Source organism: Aethalodelphis obliquidens, unplaced genomic scaffold (genome assembly GCF_003676395.1).
Source record: "Aethalodelphis obliquidens isolate GAN/ISIS:26980383/991018 unplaced genomic scaffold, ASM367639v1 scaffold98, whole genome shotgun sequence".
NCBI classification, from domain to species: Eukaryota; Metazoa; Chordata; class Mammalia; order Artiodactyla; family Delphinidae; genus Aethalodelphis; species Aethalodelphis obliquidens.
The window spans coordinates 2,396,016-2,414,144 of NW_020838042.1; the positions used below are offsets into that span (position 1 = coordinate 2,396,016).

The window sequence follows — 18,129 nt, forward strand, 5'->3', positions numbered from 1 at the left end:
AAAAATCACTTCCTTAAGCATCTTGACTCTGAGCATTTCATACACAGCCACTACTAATGTGTTCTCTTTCCCTACTGCGTATTCTAAGTTTGAGGACTTGTATGCACCCAGTCTCTCCATCTTTTCCATCTAGATATTCCCAAGCCTGAGGGACCGAGTGCCATACTTCTCTAATCTCTTTGCTACTCTCTGCATTTGCTCTAGCCTCTACGATCGCCACTGCAATCAAAGTTACTGGAATCTCAGAACAGACGAAAAGAGTCTGGGTTCAAAGGCAGACAGGTCAAGACGACAAGCTCAAGTCTACGAAGTACTATTTAAGTTACCTTAGGCAACTCAACCTCTCTGAATACATTTATTTATCCACAAATTAGGGATTTAAATCCCTCCAGGACAGGTTTAGTACTGGAGTGAAATGAGATAGTACATTAGAATCAGAGACTGCAGTACTTAGTAGAATTGACAAGTAGTGAAGTAATGCTTATTTTCTTCTACTTCTGAAATCATCGCCTTATCATTTTGTTCTTACACTAAGATGCATGGAAATAGCTCCTCTGGGCATCAGTATTTATTCCCAATACCCTTGATAATTATATTATGTATCTTTAATTACTAAATATTCTCAGTGTGCTGAAACTATAGAACATCATGTAAAAATATGTGCTTCAGTAGTTTTCTCATTCTCACTAGATATGACCTAGATCTTTGTTAATGGAATATTAAATATTATCCAGTATAAATTATCTGAAAAATGTAGTTCCACTGAGTAACAGAGTATTACCAGTTGTACTACTAGAAATCATTCTGTTCATAACAGAAATATTAAACATAACATGATAGTATACTGTAGTTAACAATTTTATATTCCTTAGAAATATACATAATGAAATATTCAACATTACTTTTATATGAAATTAGATTTATGGTCATGCATTTTGTTATAAGATACATGAACTTATTTTTCAAGAAAAAATATTTTCTTAAAATTCATATTATCATATCAGTTGTGGCTTTCTTGTGAAGAATTTTCCCCTAAAATGCATTCTAAAATGTTTTATATACTTAAATAATTCCTTTACATTATTAATGTTGCATTACCTATGGAAGGGAACTGAAATTAATTTGTATTGGTTCAGGAAAATAAAGATACTTTAGCTGAGACCAACTCGATTAAGTGAGAGATAGGGTCTTTTTCTTTCCTTCTTGCTTTACCCTCCCCAGAGGGCAGAAACTTCTAATAAATAAGCATTATAGGAGAAATTAAGTATAAAAAATAAACTGGGTATCTCTAAGATGAGGGGGTCTTGGATAATTACATTTTGGTAGATGCACTGATGTACTTTAAAACAGGGCTGGGGCTTCCCTGGTGGCGCAGTGGTTGGGAGTCCGCCTGCCGGTACAAGGGACACGGGTTCGTGCCCCGGTCCGGGAGGATCCCACATGCCGCGGAGCGGCTGGGCCTGTGAGCCATGGCCGCTAAGCCTGCGCGCCCGGAGCCTGTGCTCCACGGCGGGAGAGGCCGCAGCGGTGAGAGGCCCGCTTACCGCAAAAAAAAAAAACAAAAAAAACAGGGCTGTAACATTTTGAGCCATGTTACTGAATCAGTGCTCAGTAGTTTCTAATTAGTCACCTGTTAGCTGGAATCAGTTGATCTGTGAAAATAAGGACATGGGTATGGATTGCATTATTATTTTTTAATTAAATTAATGGCATTATCTATTATGAGAAGTTATCCTTGGAATTGCTGCTTTTTTATAGTATGTTGATGGGAAATTAGATGTCTTCTCAACTAGATTAAAAAAAATAAAACTGAGTATCATGCATACACTACTCTGTAGACCATAAAGCGTGATGTTGTCCCTTTTTACATTAACTTGCCACTTCTTTATGCCAAAATAATTTTATTACCATACAAATCAACTTTGCTTGAGTAAAAGTCATGTCTTATATAATAACAGCTAAGATAATTTATATAATTCTGGGCATCAAGTATTATTCTAAGTGCTTTTATGCAATTATGTAGTATATATTTTTATCAACCCTATAAGATAGGTATCATCATCATCATCATCATCACCACCCTGATTTCATACTTGGGGAAACTGAGGCACAAAATGCTTAAGTAACTTTTGCAAAGTCATTCAGCTCACAAGTGATAGAGCTATAATTTGAACCTAGGCAGTCTGGCTTCAGAATCTGTGATATACTGCCTCTCATATAAGAGATATTAATATAGCTCATATAAGCATAAGAGATAGATACATGTTTCTTATAACTCATAAGGCACATGAATAGAAACTTAAAAACTCCTGTGTACGCGTTTGTGTGTGTACTCAGTCGAGTATCAGGTTTTACCCCTCTAGTGATACCTGAATTCAACCTATTACATTTGAAAAACTACTATCACAACGCTTGCTTTAAAAAACACACACACAATAGTTAGGTCCTCCTATATGCTCTTACTGTTTGAAAATAATGTTAACATTGGTATGTCTTAGTGATAAATGCTAATCACAAAATTGTGTTTAATATAAGGTTTTGAGTATTAACAGGAAGTTCAAGTTACTTTTATCTAAATGGCTTAGTTTCTTTATATACTACATTTTTTTCTTACTTTTCTCTCATGAATCTTTCCTATTTGGATATTCTCTCTTGAAACCTGTTCATCATAATGTTGTCTATTGATATGATCATGCCATCTCCCACCTAGAGGATGCATGCTTTTCTCCCATGGTTCTTATTCACTGCCCCTTGAAGGTCAAGTAAGGTCCATATGGAAACCAAAGAAAGAGACAGAATAACATTTCTGGGCCTTCTCTCTCCTTTCTAAGTAAAAATCTCGGAAGAAAGGTTACATTGTAAGCCCAGCTTAACGGGGCAAGAAAGACCTGATCAAGCCTAAGACTGAGGCCATAAGGGCAAAAAAGAGTCCTTATAATTCATAGGAAGTTCAACCTAACTCACAAGTTCAACTTAACTCACACAGATTTAAAAACAAAGCTGTAGGATTACAGACACTATAGTTTCTTTGGCTGGTCCACTGTGCACATATTCCTCATGAACTGGCCATGTGTGGTAGGTAGCCAGTTGAGGATTTGATTCCATTGAATGGTTTTCCTTTTCCGCATAACCAAGGCTCACATGCTTGATTTCTACAGACAAACACAAGTATGACTGCTGGTAGCATCTTCTGTGACATTTATAAAAAGATGCCAGGGTTATAACCATTAAGATATTTGAACAGAGAATGAAACAGGGAGAGAGGAATGAAAAAAAGCCAAAGTTAGTGAGAGGGCACCAGAAATAATATCTCCATGTAAGTTGCTTTAAAGATGTGTTCCTGGGGCTTCCCTGGTGGCGCAGTGGTTGAGAGTCCGCCTGCCGATGCAGGGGACGCGGGTTTGTGCCCCGGTCCGGGAAGATCCCACATGCCGCGGAGCGGCTGGGCCCGTGAGCCATGGCCGCTGAGCCTGCGCGCCCGGAGCCTGTGCTCTGCAACGGGAGAGGCCACAGCAGTGAGAGGCCCGCGTACCGCAAAAAAAAAAAAAAAAAGACGTGTTCCTTCTTCACCTATATGAGTTGTCTTCTTGACCCAACTCACAAATTTTATTTTACTGTTTATTTAAATGGTAAGTTTCATGTCTCTGTCAGAGTGGAAGCAATGATGAAGCTTCTGTGTGTGACAGAAGTAGTCAGAACTATTTAAAGCATTTGATCCAAAAACCATTTACTGAGCATCAGTTATGTGCTAAATACTTGGCTAGACATTGGGGAAACACATAAGAGGCCACTCTGGTTCTCTGGCTGTAGCATAGTATATATGTATATTTTTTTTACCAATTATATTGTTTACCTTTACTGCCATAGCCATCAAACATTCATTAAGCAGTTACGCGGGGAAAAACTAGGAAATAAAATGGAATTTCATAGCAGTAACTAATAACATGTACTTTTAATCTTGCTAAAGATGTAAGAGAGCTTATTAGTCACTAAAAGCACTACTTGATTCTATGGCATTCTCAGGCTTTTCAGAATCACTCATGCTCCTCCCAATTACTGCATTTCTATCTTAGTATTGCCTATTTTTTTAAAAATCCAACTTTGGCCTCCCAATTGCCCAGTCTCAGAAACTATTATTTTGAACTCTGTGATAATTCCCTAAATCTACTCTCTTTGGTTCTGCTGTTGATTTTCAAAACATTTTTTAAACAATTTTCATTGACATTGCTTTGATTCAGACTCTATATACTTTACGCAGTATCTTCCTAACATATTCTGGCCTCCTGTTCATCTGTGCTCTAGTTTATCTTACAAGATATGTCTTCCTAAAATATAAGATAAACTTTCCCAAATTGCCACTCTCCTCAGTTTCACTTATCATCAGTAATGGACCCCTATTGCCCACAGACTAGCTCCAAATGCTTGTCTTCAGATCAAGACCCTCCATGATCAGGCTGTGGTCCTCCAGCAGTGAGCAGAGTGCAGCACATAACCTAGGCAAGTGACATACCTTCTATTGCCCCATCTCATTTCCTTTGCCCAACAAATCACTGTTTCTAACATTCTCAAGCCATCTGACATATTATGCCTTGTATAATGGTCACTTGTTTTCTGTGTCATTATCTGATGTACTAGCATGTGAGCTTCTGGAGGAAGATTCCATATACAGTAGATCTCTGTATTCTTCACAGCAGCTATTTTGCTTTAATAAGTGTTTGTTCAGTGATATGGAATAAAATTCAATGGAATGAAATGAAATGTCAAATCCTTTGGCAGGATTACACCTAAATCTTCCCATTACATAACTATCTAGATCATTTTAAAGGTCACCAGAAGAAGATATTTCACAATCTTGGCAATCCAAATGTTTGTGATTAACTAAGCTCCAAGAAAAGGATAGGTGACTGAGCTTCTAAGAGGTCATTTAATTTGTATTAATCAGTACTTAACAAAGACCATTTACTGAAGTCGTAACATAGTGCACATGTCACAATGATACCTGCAAATTCTAACTTGTATGGTAAGGATTTTGTTGATGTTGTTACTGAGTCAGTGTAACTAGTAACAAAAGTCTAAACCTCTCATAAGAACTGGTAACAGCTAGTAAACTAAGCTTTAAACCTCATGTCAGTGTGACTGTGCTACAAGACAAGATTCCCGAGTCAATTATTTTTTTTTTGATTAAAATACCCTCCAAAATAGCAAACTGCTTTCCCATTAATGAAAGTTCAAGCCCCCATAAGACTTTTATTGTCCTCAATAATATTGTCACTCCTTCTAGGGAAATCCTTTCGTTCCTTATCAACATCACTAATAAAATCTTTCTCTTAAGACAGAAATAACCAACCAGAATTATTTCTGACGTGTTCCTTCACAAGAATATTGAGAGCTTCAATTTGTTCACTCCCAAGAGAATCACTTTTGGGTGACTCAGATCTAAAGTAAACCTCTAAATTCTTTCCCCAAAGCAATAGCTATGAAGAATGACGGGTCTCTTCCAAATTTTGCAGCAAATTGAACTTTTTCCAGTTACCCCGAGTTAACAGTCTGGCTAGATTTAACAGTAACCACCAATACAGGATCGATCGTTTTACCTTGCCTAATTGGCAGATTCAGTAAAAGTGACTTATTTCCATGGCATTTTACAGTGGTTCAATTTCTAGCCTGCCTTGTAATAAAATGCTGTTGAAATGAAGATAGCAAAGGATGCTGCCACAGAACAGAGAGAAGCATATCTGTAATACGCATGGTGTACTTGCAAGATATGCCCTCCAACTGAGAGAGACAGAGAAAGAGACAGAGAGTGCGCGAGAGGGCACGCACACGCCAGACTCCTCTGACCCGAGCAGAATTTAAATCCATTCCCAGAAACAAAACTTGAATCTCTTCTTTAATTCTGTCATCTGTAATTATCTCTTAAAAAAATAAAGAGGATGTACTGTCTAGGATATGAAGCTAAAAAAACTAAATGTTATATTAGGTGGGAAGCAGGGAAATGCAGCAGGGTGCAGTTACTTTATGACTACTCCAAGGTTACTGATGTATTTCATTGTCAGAATGAGAAATTTTCTTATTTTCATTCACTAACAATCCTTGGGAAGAAATGCTGCAAAGTAAATCAGTGATTATTTAAATAAGGCTTTAGTTTGAATTCAGTTACCTAAAGAAAGAACATTTATCCCTTCTTCTGTTTTATGAAGCTTGGAAAGATTAACAAAAAAAAATTTACTCCTTGTATACTTCTAAGAAAACATACATGTTTCCCATTTAAATAAATTCAACTCCTTTATAAATTGTTTGATTTTGTCAAAAAATTTTCTTCTCATTGTAATTACTTCAAGTAACAAAAGAGAATTATCAACTGTCAGGCTTTCTCTTAGCTATGTAATATGTTTTTCCATTGTCTTAATTTTATTAAAAAAATAATATATTGTGAGGTGGGTTTAAACAGTTAAAGGTGGAAGATGGCCTCGCTTTCTGTGTCAGCAAACCAATTCCTTCTGCTTTTCCTTACACACTTATATGAATCCTAGATGTAAATGATTACATAATCAACTTGCATATAGTTCTGTTGCTTTCTTTTTGTTTCAAATTATGCTCTTCAAAGCAATTTCATATTCATCAGAAAAGGCACATTTTCAAGTATTGGACAACTATTCAAATTTTATTACAATATTAGTCAGATACTTTCCATTCCATTCATTCTAAATCTTCCAGAGCAAAGTGCAAAACCTTTCAGGTAATTGGCAGAATATGAAGACCCTAGACAGCCTAACCTCAATGCTCTGTTCCTGGTTTCCAGATGAGACCTTTACTCGTAGCTGCCCTAAGTCATTTACCCTTATGGCTACCCTACCATTCTCTGCCACTTCTCTCCCTCTCTTCCTGGCTTCCTCCTTAGACTCCAGGTATCCAATGCTGACATCCATCCCTCTGATGTTCAATGTTACAGCCTGTAGTCTTGTCCTTGCCTGAAATGCTTCACATTCTAAAACTAATCGGAACATTAAAACCATGACTGGAAGGAACACTAAAAATCAAGTGGCTCAACACTTTTATTTCCAAAGTGAAAATATGGAGAACCTGAGAGATTCAATAATTTCTGAAAATTACATATTTAGTTAATGGTAAGCTGGGATAGTACTCTGGCTTCCCAGGCAAGAAGGCTGTCTTAGGTTGAGTTTGTTCCTAAACAGACCCTAAGCCAAATATTTGGGTACAAATAGTTTATCTGAGAAGTCATCTCAAGAGACATCATGGGCGGGTAGAACTGTGAGATAGTTTACCCCATGGACATCTGGGGCCCAGTCTTGCTGGGAAACCTCTGAGAAACTGGGAATTGAGAGATACCTTGGAATCATCCCACCACTGGGCAAGGATTCTAGGGTACTTATCCATCATTTCCCATCCCTCCTTGGTTAATGGCAGCTCTGGCAGCACTAACTACTTTTTGCCCATGTTCAAACTGTCTGAGACTCGCCTGTGGCCAGTGAATGCCTTCAGACAGAGAGGAAGCCACTGGTATATACAGAAACTGTCTGCACGCAACTTCCAGTGTAGGCCAAGGGGAAGAGAATGCATACATGGTCTACCAGAGGAATGAATGAATGATCACACAGAAAAAGTGGTCCAGTTTAAGGTCTAGCACTGGCTGTAACTACTTTATCAGATGTTCAATTAAAACCTATGTGACAAGTGAACCTCTTTTAGTCACAATTTCCATGTGAAAATTAGAATGCAGTTGATGCTTTATTTTTTCCCAACGGGGTAGCAGACGGGATTGCCATAGCTATAGCTCTCCCCAAACTGTTTTATCTTAAGCTGCTGTGGCCAAAGGATGGCTTTGGCTGCAACAATAGCAAAAGCAGCCCCATTCTTCACTGAACCTGAAGTACATTAAATAAAAAACAGCTCTGGGACTTAAAAAGAAAGGTATCTTTCATCTGCATGAAAGAATTGTGAAGCTAGGTATGACAAAAAGTTATATTAAAAAAAAAAAAGAATGAAGTTGGGTGAGACACACATTTAGGAGGTATGAGTTGAGGGAGCAGATATTTCCTTTCAAAGCCATAAATCCAAGAAGCACAGAATCCTGAGTAGAGTTGTCAGATATGATCCAGGATGCCCAGTAAAATCTGAATTTCAGCTAAACAATAACTAATTGGGGACATATTTACACTAAAAAAAAAGTTCATTGTTTATGTGAAGTTCAAATTTAACTAGGCTTCTTGTACTTTTATTTGCTAAATCTGGCAACCCTAATCTTGGGCCAATCATGAAGGTTCTTCTGTGTGTGTGTGTGTGTGTGTGTGTGTGAGAGAGAGAGAGATGATGGACGGAGCAAGGCTTTGTTCTTACAGTAAAACCCAGAGCTAGTTTTATAATGGTTATTAGAATGCAACACTGTCACAAATTGCAGATGACATGATTTTATATATGGAAAACCCTAAAGACTCCACCAAAAAACTGTTAGAACTAATAAATGAATTTAGTAAAGTCACAGGGTATAAAATCAATATCCAAAAACCTGTTGCATTTCTATACATTGAAAACAAACTATCAGAAAGACAATTCTTTTTAAAAAAAATCCCATTTACGATTTCATCAAAAAGAATAAAATGCTTACCAATAAATTTAACCAAGGAGGTGAAAGACCTGTATGCTGAAAACTGTAAGACACTGATGAAAGAAACTGAAGAAGACACAAATAAATGGAAAGATATGCCATGCTCATTGAATGGAAGAATACTGTTACAATGTCCATATACCCAAAGCAATCAAGGGATTCAATGTGATCCCTATCAAAATTCCAATCACATTTTTCATGGAAATAAAACAAACAATCCTAAAATTTGTATGGAACCACAAAAGGCCCCAAATAGCCAATGCAATCTTGAGAAAGAAGAACAAAGCTGGAGACATCAAGCTACCTGATTTCAATTTATATTACAAAACTATAGTAATCAAAACAGTATGGTATTGGCATAAAAAACAGACACACAGATCAGTGGAACAGAATAGAGAGCCCAGAAATAAACCCATGCATAAACAGTCAATTAGTTTACAACAAAGGCACTCAGAATATACAAGGGGGAAAGGACAGTCTCTTCAATAAGTGGTGCTGAGAAAACTGGACAGAACATGCAAAAGAATGAAATTAGACTTCTATCTTTTACCTTACACAAAAATCAACTCAAAGTGGATTAAAGACTTGAATGTAAGACCTGAAACCATAAAACCCCTAGAAGAAATCATAAGTGGTAAGCTCCTTGACATTAGTCGTGGAAATGATTTTTTGGATCTGAGTACAAAAGCAAAGGGAACAAAAGCAAAAATAACCAGTGAGACTACATCAGACTAACAAGCTTCTGCACAGCAAAGGAAAACATCAACAAAATGAAAAGGCAACCTACCAAATGGGAGAAAATACTTGCAAATCACATATCTGGTAAGGGATTAAAATCCAAAATATCCAAAATATATAATGAACTCATACACCTCAACAGCAAAAAAAAAAAAAAAAAAAAAAAAAAAATCTGATTAAAAAATGTTCAGAGGAACTGGATATTTTTCCAAAGAAAACATATGAGTGGCCAAAAGGCACATGAAAAGATGCTCAACATCACTAATCAGGGAAATGCAAAGTCAAAACCACTATTATCAAAAAGACAAGAAATAACAAGTGTTGGGGAGAATGTAGAGAAAGGGGGATCCTCATGCACTGTTGGTGGGAATGTAAACTAGTGTGGCCACTGTGGAAAACAGTATGGTTGTTCTCCAAAAAATTAAAAATAAAACTTACATATGATCCAGCAATTCCACTTCTGGATATTTATCTGAAGAAAACAAAAATACTACCTCGAAAACATATCTGCACCCCCACGTTCAGTGCAGCATTATTTACAGTAGCCAAGACATGGAAACAACCTTAGTGTCTACTGACGGATGAATGGATAAAGAAAGTGTGGTGTATATATACACTGTAATGTTGTATATATTCCATAAAAACACATAAAAAATAATAAAATCTTGGCTGTTTGTGACAAATTGGATGGACCTTGAGGGAATTATGGTAAGCAAAATAAGTTAGACAAAAACAAACACTGTATGATTTCAAGTATATGTGGAATCTAAAAACCATTACAAACAAACAAACAAAACAAAACTTACAGATGCAGAGAAAAGAATGGTGGTTGCCAGAGGGGAGGGGGCTTGGGGACTGGGTGAAATGGGTGAATGGGGTGAAGAGGTACAAACCTGCAGTTACAAAATAAGTAAGTCATGGGGGTGTAATGTAGAACATGGTAACTATAATCAATAATATTATAGTGCATATTTAAAATTTGACAAGAAAGTAAATATTAAAAGCTCTCTTCACAAGAAAAAAAATTCTAACTTTATATGGTGGGGGATGTTAACTAGACTTATTGTGGTGGTCCTTTTCCAGTATATACAAATATTGAATCATTTTGTTGCACACCTGAAATGAATATAATGTCATATGTCAGTTATACCTCAATTAAAAATGGAAGCTGAAAAGAAAAATATTTCTGTAGAAATTCTAATCACAGAAACAATAAATACTTTCTGGAAACCAGGGAGCATAACTGTAAGTGTACAAATAAACTGAAGAAAGGTAACATGGAAATATTAAAATTATTAGATGCTATATTTTATAGGAAAGCAATGTTACAGATGTTCATTTTTCATCAAGCTTGGCCTGCTCTAAGACCTTATGAATCGAAGGTAAAGCCATGTTTAAAAAATCTTGCCTTATTACTTAAATTTGATTTGCAGGTAATCCCTACAGAGACCCTCTTCTAAGAAACCAAAACTTTAATAAATCACATAGCCGGCATTGTTCTCTTCCAGGAATATATTTCATTTTTTTCAAATATGAAATGCCTAGCTATTTTGTATTTGAAAAAGTAAACATCACAAAAAGTATTAGGTAAGAATTATTTTAAAACTCTTCTCAATTGAAGCTTTAATTCTTTCTCATCTATAAACCATGGCATGTGTATGTACGTAATACACATATACACTTAGTTTTTCAGATGAAAACAAATAGCATAAAATATACTAACCTTATGTTGTTGTACTTGGCGTTTTAGGTCCTCAAGATCAGGTCCAAAGGGTTCTTTTTCCATTTTCCTTGTTCTCTCTTCTGTTTTTGTTAGCCAGTCATGTAACTCTTTCAGTTGCTGATTCTGGAGATCCATTAGAACTTTATGTAAACTGAAAATTTGAAAGACGCCTATTATTGCCTCTGTCAAAACAACTTTACTTACTATTATTAAACCTATTACTAGGTAAAATTATTGACATTTATAACTAAATGTGTGTTCACATGGTTTGGGCATCATTGGACATTAAGAAGGAAGGTAAATAAATAAAGCCCATAATCAATCACCTCTGAAGTTATTCTTTCTTTAACTTATTATAGTTCACACATCCCAATTTTTAGAAAGTTTCACATAGCTAACTAAATGTGAACATGCTAAATAAAGTGTGAGCCACCTCTGGTAACTGAGTTAGTAGTATATCCTGGCAATTATTTGTTTATATATCCATTATTTTAATTTTACTATGTGTGGTGATAAAAGACGGCCACAAAATTCTTTGTCATGCCATCAAGAGATGGAGTCCATTTTCCATGCTCATGAATATGGAGTGGCCTTGTGATTTGTTCTGACCAACAGAATGTGGCAGAAGTGACGCTATACGAGTTCCAAGCATAGGCTGTAAGAGAACAGGTAGCTTTTGTATTCTCTCTGTTGGAACCCAGCTGCCATGCTGTAAGGAAGCCCAAGCTAGACTACTGAATGATTAGAGACCATCTTGAAAGTAACTCTGGAGGATAAAATGCTCTCTTAGAAGTTGAGCTTCCTGATGAAGCCCAATGAGTGACCCCAGTCATACCACGATTGCAGAACAACCACCTAGATGAGCCCTGCCCATATTCCTGATCTACAGAATCACGATATAATTATAAACTTTTGTATTAAGCCACTACATTTTGGAGTCATTTGTTATGTAGAAGTAGATAAGTCAAAGAATGCATTTTTGTTTTTTTTTCCAAAAAAAAAAAATAGGGTAATGTAATTACCTATTACCAATGGGTAATGGATTTAAAGTCCAAAGGCTTGGTTTTGGTTCACAGCCTGGCTATATGCCCTAGAACTAACTTCTTAAACGTTCTCAATTTGAATACCGGCATCAGGGACGTGAGACAATATCTTGCCTATCAATCACACAATTTCATGGTGAGGATGAAAGGTAAAATTTAGGTTATTTCACAATGTTGATTCTTCCAATCCAAGAACATGGTATATCTCTCCATCTATTTGTATCATCTTTAATTTCTTTCATCAGTGTCTTATAACTTTCTGCATACAGGTCTTTTGTCTCCGTAGGTAGGTTTATTCCTAAATATTTTATTCTTTTTGTTGCAGTGGTAAATGGGAGTGTTTTCTTGATTTCACTTTCAGATTTTTCATCATTAGTGTATAGGAATGCCAGAGATTTCTGTGCATTAATTTTGTATCCTGCTACTTTACCAAATTCATTCATTAGCTCTAGTAGTTTTCTGGTAGCATCTTTAGGATTCTCTCTGTATAGTACCATGTCATCTGCAAATAGTGACAGCTTTACTTCTTCTTTTCCGATTTGGAATCCTTTTATTTCCTTTTCTTCTGTGATTGCTGTGGCTAAAACTTCCAAAACTATGTTGAATAAGAGTGGTGAGAGTGGGCAACCTTGTCTTGTTCCTGATCTTAGTGGAAATGCTTTCAGTTTTTCACCACTGAGGACGATGTTGGCTGTCGGTTTGTCATATATGGCCTTTATTATGTTGAGGAAAGTTCCCTCTGTGCCTACTTTCTGCAGGGTTTTTATCATAAATGTGTGCTGAATTTTGTCAAAAGCTTTCTCTGCACCTCTTGAGATGATCATATGGTTTTTCTCCTTCAATTTGTTAATATGGTGTATCACGTTGATTGATTTGCATATATTGAAGAAACCTTGCATTCCTGGAATAAACCCCACTTGATCATGGTGTATGATCCATTTAATGTGCTGTTGCATTCTGTTTGCTAGTATTTTGTTGAGGATTTTTGCATCTATGTTCATCAGTGATATTGGCCTGTAGTTTTCTTTCTTTGTGACATCCTTGTCTGGTTTTGGTATCAGGGTGATGGTGGCCTCACAGAATGAGTTTGGGAGTGTTCCTCCCTCTGCTATATTTTGGAAGAGTTTGAGAAGGATGGGTGTTAGCTCTTCTCTAAATGTTTGATAGAATTTGATTCAATGCAACCCCTATCAAACTACCACTCGCATTTTTCACAGAACTAAAACAAAAAATTTCACAATTTGTATGGAAACAAAAAAGACCCCGAAGAGCCAAAGCAATCTTGAGAACGAAAAATGGAGCTGGAGGAATCAGGCTCCCTGACTTCAGACTATACTACAAAGCTACAGTAATCAAGATAGTATGGTACTGGCACAAAAACAGAAAGATAGATCAATGGAACAGGATAGAACACCCAGAGATAAACCCACGCACATATGGTCACCTTATCTTTGATAAAAGAGGCAGCAATGTACAGTGGAGAAAGGACAGCCTCTTCAATAAGTGGTCCTGGGAAAACTGGACAGGTACATGTAAAAGTAAGAGATTAGATCACTCCCTAACACCATACACAAAAATAAGCTCAAAATAGATTAAAGACCTAAATGTAAGGCCAGACACTATCAAACTTTTAGAGGAAAACATAGGCAGGACACTCTGACATAAATCACAGCAAGATCCTTTCTGACCCACCTCCTAGAGTAATGGAAATAAAAACAAAAATAAACAAATGGGACCTAATGAAACTTCAAAGCTTTTGCACAGCAAAGGAAACCATAAACAAGACCAAAAGACAACCCTCAGAATGGGAGAAAATATTTGCAAATGAAGCAACCGACAAAGGATTAATCTCCAAAATTTACAAGCAGCTCATGCAGCTCAATAACAAGAAAACAAACAACCCAATCCAAAAATGGGCAGAAGACCTAAATAGACATTTCTCCAAAGAAAATATACAGACTGCCAACAAACACATGAAAGAATGCTCAACATCATTAATCATTAGAGAAATGCAAATCAAAACTACAATGAGATATCATCTCACACCAGTCAGAATGGCCATCATCAAAAAATCTAGAAACAATAAATGCTGGAGAGGGTGTGGAGAAAAGGGAACACTCTTGCACTGCTGGTGGGAATGTGAATTGGTTCAGCCACTATGGAGAACAGTATGGAGGCTCCTTAAAAAACTACAAATAGAACTACCATATGACCCAGCAATCCCACTACTGGGCATACACCCTGAGAAAACCAAAATTCAAAAAGAGTCATGTACCAAAATGTTCATTGCAGCTCTATTTACAATAGCCCAGAGATGGAAACAACCTAAGTGCCCATCATCGGATGAATGGATAAAGAAGATGTGGCACATATATACAATGGAATATTACTCAGCCATGAAAAGAAACGAAATTGAGCTATTTGTAATGAGGTGGATAGACCTAGAGTCTGTCATACAGAGTGAAGTAAGTCAGAAAGAAAAAGACAAATACCGTATGCTAACACATATATATGGAATTTAAGAAAAAAAATGTCATGAAGAACCTAGGAGTAAAGCAGGAATAAAGACACAGACCTCCTAGAGAACGGACTTGAGGTTATGGGGAGGGGGAAGGGTGAGCTGTGACAGGGCAAGAGAGTGTCATGGGCATATACACACTAACAAACGTAGTAAGGTAGATAGCTAGTGGGAAGCAGCCGCATGGCACAGGGATATTGGCTCGGTGCTTTGTGACAGCCTGGAGGGGTGGGATAGGGAGGGTGGGAGGGAGGGAGACGCAAGAGGGAAGACATATGGGAATATATGTTTATGTATGACTGATTCACTTTGTTATAAAGCAGAAACTAACACACCATTGTAAAGCAATTATACCCCAATAAAGATGTTAAAAAAAAAAAAAAAAGAATATACTGCTTCATCTCATAATTGATAATCGGCCTCAAATCTTTCAAGTAAAAAAGAATATAAAAATACATGTAATAAATAAAAATACAGACTTTTCCAAAAGCAAAAAAAAAAAAAACTACAAATAGAACTGCCATATGACCCAGCAATCCCACTACTGGGCATATACCCTGAGAAAACCATAATTCAAAAAGAGTCATGTACCAAAATGTTCATTGCAGCTCCATTTACAATAGCCCGGAGATGGAAACAACCTAAGTGTCCATCATCAGATGAATGGATAAAGAAGATGTGGCATATATATACAATGGAATATTACTCAGCCATAAAAAGAAACAAAATTGAGCTATTTGTAATGAGGTGGATAGACCTGGAGTCTGTCATACAGAGTGAAGTAAGTCAGAAAGAGAGAGACAAATACCGTATGCTAACACATATACATGGAATTTAAGAAAAAAATGTCATGAAAAACCTAGGGGTAAAACAGGAATAAAGACACAAACCTACTAGAGAATATGGGGAGGGGGAAGGGTAAGCTGGGACAAAGCGAGAGAGAGGCATGGACATATATACACTACCAAACGTAAGGTAGATAGCTAGTGGGAAGCAGCTGCATAGCACAGGGAGATCAGCTCGGTGCTTTGTGACAGCCTGGAGTGGTGGGATAGGGAGGGAGATGCAAGAGGGAAGAGATACGGGAACATATGTATATATATAACTGATTCATTTTGTTGTAAAGCAGAAACTAACACACCACTGTAAAGCAATTATACTCCAATAAAGATGTTAAACATAAAGATGTTAAAAAATAAAACCATAAAATGACCCCGAAGAGAAAAAAAAATTAGGTTATTTCATCCATTAATTCAACAAAAAGTTGAGACTCAAATGAGAAGTATTAGTACCTGTTTTAAGGTAAATATTCTTCATGAAGGCATGTTTAAAGCATTTTCGAAAACCATAGTATACTGCACACTGATCTCTTTATGTCAATAAAGAGGACATAATTCCAGTTAGAAATTTATTATTCTGATTTATAAAATCTTTACCAGAAATTTCCAATAGTCTGCATGTTTAAACATACAAAATACACACATAACTGAGAGTGTTTTAAAATAATTTAGATTATACAATTTACCATTACACCTTTAACCTTATAGAGACACATGTCTCCTGAGGCACACTGTAATCAAAAGTCTATGAGAACAAGCTTTCGTTTATCAAACACAAGAAGTAGATGTTTTATTTTTATGGGAAACAACATAGATGAAGCATCCATTTAAGTGGAAGCAAAAACTCAAAAGTTGCTAGTTTAAGTCTCTTAGGCAATGAACACCATCCTGACATTGCAAGGTATATAAATCTTTTACTTTATTCGTTTAGTCTATCCCTTGAGAACTGACTTGATAATAAGATTTCATGAAAATTGGCTGCAATATCATTCCTTGTGTTTGTTGTTTTTCCTGCCCCGTTTCTTGTTATATTGAGCTAAAAATCTCACAATGTATAAACTAAGGAAAAAATCCCACATTATTACTTATACTTGAAGAAATGTTTCAAGTCTAACACACATGTGTTAGTGTTAATAAGGGATTTCATTTAAAAAAAATATATATATATATTTTTACTTTTGGACAGACGTTTCATTCAACAAATATTCACTGAGTTCCATATCTGTGCTGGAAACTCCTGTTTGTTAGGAACAGACAAAAGAAAATATCCTTATATTCAAGTAGCTTAGAGACCTTTATGGAAATTCATACATCAACAATTTTAATAGTACAAGGAAATCATTATAATTAGATTTATATACATTCAGAGGAGACATAAAAGCAGCTCCAAGTTGACCTGGGTTCATTATGAATGGTGTCATTACACAACACATAGCCTGAGAGTTGAGACTTAAAAAACTGAGTCATACACTTATTAAATGTAAAATTATTGAGTACTTAGATATTATGAATGGAGAGGTGAGAAAGACCCACACAGCCCCTTACAGTCACAGATCTTACATTCTGAGGATGGGGGCCATAGATAATATAGAGCTCATTAGGCCATTAGTTAATTGTAATTGTGATCATGCTATGAAATGAGAGTAACAGAACTGAGTCTGTGAGGTAAGGAAAGGCTTTTCTGAAGCACTAATATTTGAATAACTCTAAAGTCTGAAGTAAGAGGAAGTAGTGAAGAGGAAGGGGTAAACACTTTCTAAATAGAAGAAATCACCTGTGCAAACGTCCTGAGGCATCAGAAAGGACCAGGAAGGCCGATACAGCTTGATGATATAAGGTGTGGGAGAGTTATACAATGTCATACCCTACACTAATCCATGGGTTCTGGGAAATTTCTTGAGCTCTGCCTGAAAATCTGAAGTCTGAACCTCGAATAATCTTTTATGTTTAATAGTGGTTTCATCTTATAAACCTGGAGTCAGAGACTAACCAGTAAGAATGGATATACCAGTAAGCACTTTGTCAGGTATTGCATCTTTTATAGGTGGAATGTAGGAATGTGTAATTGAAGGTTCTTGGAGAAGGGGCCGGCATAACTGGGTGGCAGATGTTGTATGGGGACACTTGGTGTGCAGCCTGTGTGGTTCAATATTTTAATGACTGGTACAATTACATCAGTGTTTCCCAGACAAATAGATCCCTGCTTTTCCTCTCTAGACCAATGGTTCTCAAAGTGTGGCTCCTGAACCAATAACATCATCCTATCCCCTTGGGGGATGTCTTAGTGCATGCACACGAGTGTGTGTACACACACACAGAGCTTACGTGTGTGTACATATATATTTATATATAGTGTGTACATACGATTTTAATGTAGATATGAAATCATATAGCTTAGGATGAAAATTAAGTAAAAAGTAAAAAAATGATTATTTTAAGGGAAAGTATTTAGTGTATAATGATAAAGACAAGTGCAGAATTGAAAGAAATTGTGAAGGTGGAGCATGATTAACTTGTCTTTGAAAATCACTCAATAATTACATTTGGTTCTGATTATCACCTAATGAGGTAGCTAATACTGTTATTTTATTTCTGAGGACACTGTAACTTGGAAAGGTTAAAGAACTTGCCCAACGTGTCTC

At 36.4% G+C, this 18,129-nt stretch overlaps 1 protein-coding gene across 3 annotated transcripts in view; it reads right to left on the reverse strand.

The window, feature by feature from the left end:
• The window catches only part of DMD (dystrophin), a 2,234,319-nt gene that overhangs the window by 1,510,391 nt on the left and 705,799 nt on the right, over positions 1-18,129 (reverse strand). For all 3 annotated transcript variants that reach the window (XM_027096086.1, XM_027096084.1, XM_027096085.1), the window contains exon 12: positions 11,088-11,238. In XM_027096086.1, the coding sequence (XP_026951887.1) occupies positions 11,088-11,238 (151 nt within the window). The remainder of the gene's footprint in view (positions 1-11,087; positions 11,239-18,129) is intronic.